Raw genomic sequence first — 4,521 nt, 5'->3', positions numbered from 1 at the left:
AAAAAGAAAAAAAAAAAAAAAAAAAAAAAAAAAAAAAAAAAGATCGCCAGGGGCGCAGACAGAGAGAGGGCAGGTGCATGCTGCAGGTCACTCTAGAGCATCCCTGATGAGACTAGTGTATCCATAGTTCAACTGTGACGAATTGGGTCTCTGGCACTCAGGGTCCCCTTCCAACATGTATGTGAATAATCCACTGTGCTGTTCACAGTGATCATTGACTAATGGGATCAACATGATACGTTATTACAGGGTTTCCAATGTGGACATTTGACAAAAAAAAGAGTAAGATACATGTATATAAGTGTGATACATGTACAAATGACTCTGCGGTCGGCAGATATTTTGATGTTTCCTGCTTGGAATGGAAGGAAAGGGGATACTATTTCACCCCAACGCCTGATTTGACCCCTTACCCCCTGAACACACTGGAATTCACAGACTGAAGCCGGTCACCTCCTGCAAAAAGTGGGCAAAGCTTCTCCCCACGCTTTGGCACATACCTGGAATTTAATAGTTATTGTCAAAAATCACAAAGTTCCATCCACAATTTCTCGAGTTATATGCTGTTGACCTACATACAGACCCAAGTAGAGCAAAAACATACTCTTCTTGGCGAAGAGAATTACTTACTCATTCTGCAGGTGAAGTAAAATGTCTACAAGATCACCCGTGACGTTCTCGTCCTTAAAGAGGAGCCCCAGTGGTACCTGTAGAAACAGTACAGCACGAAGTTTGTTAACATCTATATTTCTAATAGACTTGATCTCTCAAAACATTTGTTGCCATTGGAACATACGAGTTCTACAGAATTGAAAAAAACAACAACAGATAGGCAAGGCAATAAGCCTATCTTGAACATGATTGGTCAAAAAGTCATGCATGAATAATACTTAAAGCACAATTTTGTTAGACTGACCTCGACAGACTTCTCTGCCATCTCCTTGCTGTACTGGTGTGGAAGGTGACGCAGTACTGTATCCTGAAAGGGTTTGAAGGCGAGGCAGTAGAAAGTGATGGTCCGACTACACAGGGCAATGAGCTCTCTTCTGTAATGCACCTGTGTATGGATAGTGGGTAAAACTTCATCCAGATCAATGTCAGGGAGTGGTTTAGTGGCGCCGTTGTCAGGAAGATGGTGGGGGGTGACTCTATCTTGTACTGCCATGTGGTGTGTCCAGTTGTAGATTTTGTTGTGTTGGCTGGTAGTTTGGTGATGAATCTTGATGTGGAAGTTCAGATTGTCAAAGATGATACTGTATGGGCGGGGCGGACTGTTGACTAATGGTGGTGGACTTGTGATGTGGAGCCTTCCTATGTCCATCATGGCCAGTTCCTCGTCAGTGATGACACATTGGAAGTTAGTGTCCCAGCTTTCTTCAGAGCTGCCTGCCAGCATACCCGGAGGTGTGTACTGTTCTATCTCCTTTCTCCATTGCTTTACTGGCTCATCATGATGTTCAGACATTTCATTTTGCTTTCTTATGGCATGCTTGTGTGATGTAGTAATTCCCATTTTGCAAAGTCTGTCAAATACTGACCTCTTAACCCCCCCATGTTGTAGAATGCAATTGATCACGTAGGCCAAGGCTGACATTTTGTTGTCTTTCGCCCTTATGATGATAGATGCTGCAACACACGTGTGGATAGTTTTCTGGTTACCCACAGTGGAAAGAACTGAATGTATAGTGGGTGCCCTTGACTTCAGCTCCTGTTCCATTTCATCATAAGAGAATGTCTCCAAATCCTTCGGTGATGTTTTGCGAAGAATGCTTGGTCCAAGCTTGCCCGTTGACAATAGGGTAGAGGCCTCCTTCTCTACTTTGAGTTCAATCTGTTTCTGAATCTCTGATGAGAGTTTGGGGTGTGTCATCATCAGTTTCGCACTTGTCGCAAGATTACCCTTGGCAAGATTCTCTACCACCCCTGCGAGGCTATTGTCACATGAATAATTCCGGACCAAGCTGGAGTAGGTAACAGTGACCTGGATAGGAAAGAAACAGCAACTGTCACATTACAGACAATTCATATGTAACATACTGTACACATGCACTAAAAGAGGCTCTGCATGGGCCCTATGCATGCTCATTTCCATAAGGCATCTGATTTCCCCAAATTCCTAAGGCAAATATGTCTTATTCATATAATTCATAAGAAGACAAACAAATTTTGCTTTATTGCCTTCCTTGCTTTCATCATAAAATGTAACAAGATCTTCTGATTGTTGGGACCCCATGCAGACCTTCTTCACAGTGACTTTAAGACCATCCTCTAAATAACTGGACATGCCATGGTATAGGGAAAATATCATACAGCATCAAGAGTATCATATTTTGAAAATGAAACATTGCAAATTCTTACATTCATGTCAAAACCTGACTAGCTACAGAACAAACTCATGCCATATACTAAAGCATGTTTCACATTTACATACAGGATAAAATCTTTGATACTTGATAGAAAGTGTTGGGTGGGTAGGTCTGAGTATAAACAGGGCTCGAAATACTTTTTCCTGCATGCCTGCACTGGTGCAGTTAACATTGAAAATTACCTGCACCAGACAAATTTTACCTGCACCACTCTGAATTTAGGAAGTATGGATCATGCTAAAATTGTTGTAGAACCATTGCTATTTTTTCTTTTATACTTTATAGGTGGTAACAGTGAATACAGCTAACAACAATCCACATACACCTACATCATAGGACATTTATGTATAAAACCCAGTACATGGACCAGTGCAGGTTAGGTGCAGGTAGACACCAGAAATACCTGCACAGCTGCAATTTTACCTGCACTAATGTGCATATGCAGGTAGTATTTCGAGCCCTGATAAACCATGTGTGGCATATGCTTTTAACTTATTTTTCAGATATCTTTAAGTACTGTTAAATCAAAAAATAAAATACAACAACATAATCCTTAATAAGTCTTAATCATAGACTTGGCTTATTGCTAAGCTCACATCAAGATTACATTTGCAAATTTTAGGTAACAAAAGACTTGGACCTAGGAGTACAGATGTTCCTTATACAACTATAGTTCATGTCAAGAAGTGATTCACAGGTAACTCATTGCTTTACCGTGACTCTTGAAACGCTACTTTATACTTAAGATTTATACACCCCAACACAAATAAGTCATAGTCTGTTTACCTACCTTTTATTTCATTTCATACAAGTTGGTGACATTACAAAAATTTCCTGAAATTTCCCTTTTATACAAATACGGCAAATTTATAACTGGCGCCATTTTTCCACGCTGTTTCAATCGAAAACACTGGAGTAAAGTTAACATACCTTTGTTTCACTTTTGCGATCAGGAGCGTTGGCCAGTGTCCTGTTCTCTTTATCTTTCTCTTGAACACGGACGGTGTCTTGTGGTTCCGCCTGTTCTCGAGTCGCCGTCAGTGTGGATTTCAGAGGTGTGCGGATCAGTCTTTTCTTCGAGTCCCTGGGAGTTTTAGACGGAGTCTCCCTGCACCGTTTCTCTGCACCTTTCGCTGACGTTGGAGTCTGCTTTCCGGATCCGGACGTCTCGTTTTGTTTCCATGTTTCCAAGTACTCGTCCATTGACTTTTTGATATTATCAGCACGACGTGCGCATGTTTCGCAAACTCTGCGAGACTTTGATGGGTCATCCTTGGAGATTTTCAGGCCGAGTGACAGCAGAACGGTGGCAACAGAAGGCAATGTAACTACAGGAGGATCTCCCTTTTTTATGTCTCCCTTTTTTATACGATCGTCGAAAATTACCACGACATGCTGTAGCGTGCCCCTGATTCTCTGGTTCTTGCCACAAAGTCGACAGAAATCATGCAAGTCTGACAGCCACTTGCCTGTCGACCGACCCGGCCGAGACATCGCCGTCTCTGTCTGTATCTGAGAAAAATTCCTCCCCGACCCATCGCAGGATATACTGTATCACCGAGCTAATCAGAAACATGTGGCAAAAAAGCCAACTAAGGACTTATCTGTACGCTAGAAGTTGACTGCGTAGAAGGTCTGTGAGTTTCCCGCGAGCTGTGACCTCCATTCCAAAACATTTGGTCACGTGAAAAATATTGCATGTTGATTCGACTACTGCGCGGCGGGGTCATCCAATCGTTAGCAGCTGTCAGCAGGGGGCGTGCCTAAGTTAGCTCATTACATGACGTCATCGTCAAGCGTTTGAATCCTAACGGCGCCCAGTCTCGTTGGCGGAGTAGCGACCTTGGGGAGCGGAACAAAAGCGAACGGGACTGGACTCCAGGCTTGGTTCATCTAGATCTGAATCAGTCATCTCCAAGCAGATGTAAATTAGGATCTGGCTCAGTTTTGGTGTTTTACATGTTTTTGAAGTTATTACACCTTTCTAGTATGGCACTTTAACAGTTAGCATATTCCTATGTGATGAATCACTTTAAGAAGCAAAAAACATTATAGAAAGGTATATTAAGATATAACTTGTCCAAATCACTGACTGAGCCAAATCCTTGCGTCTACATGTACGAGGGCCTGCATGCCTTTTTCCATTAAGCGTTAC

The 4,521-nt window shown here is 42.3% G+C and overlaps 1 protein-coding gene across 1 annotated transcript; it reads right to left on the bottom strand.

The window, feature by feature from the left end:
* Window positions 1-413: 413 nt before the first annotated feature.
* LOC118408960 lies at window positions 414-4,248 on the bottom strand (the record flags this gene model as incomplete). The annotated part of the gene is made up of 4 exons (XM_035809828.1): window positions 3,297-4,248; window positions 917-1,981; window positions 631-707; window positions 414-500 (listed from the first exon to the last, which is right to left on the bottom strand). Coding segments are annotated over exons 1-4 (1,793 nt in total), but the record flags the coding sequence as incomplete, so codon positions are not given.
* Between the last annotated feature and the right edge of the window lie 273 nt (window positions 4,249-4,521).

This window comes from Branchiostoma floridae, unplaced genomic scaffold (genome assembly GCF_000003815.2).
Source record: "Branchiostoma floridae strain S238N-H82 unplaced genomic scaffold, Bfl_VNyyK Sc7u5tJ_619, whole genome shotgun sequence".
In the NCBI taxonomy this organism is placed as follows: domain Eukaryota; kingdom Metazoa; phylum Chordata; class Leptocardii; order Amphioxiformes; family Branchiostomatidae; genus Branchiostoma; species Branchiostoma floridae.
Note: the sequence above shows the minus strand (reverse complement) of the source record. Positions and strands in the feature narration are given on the sequence as shown.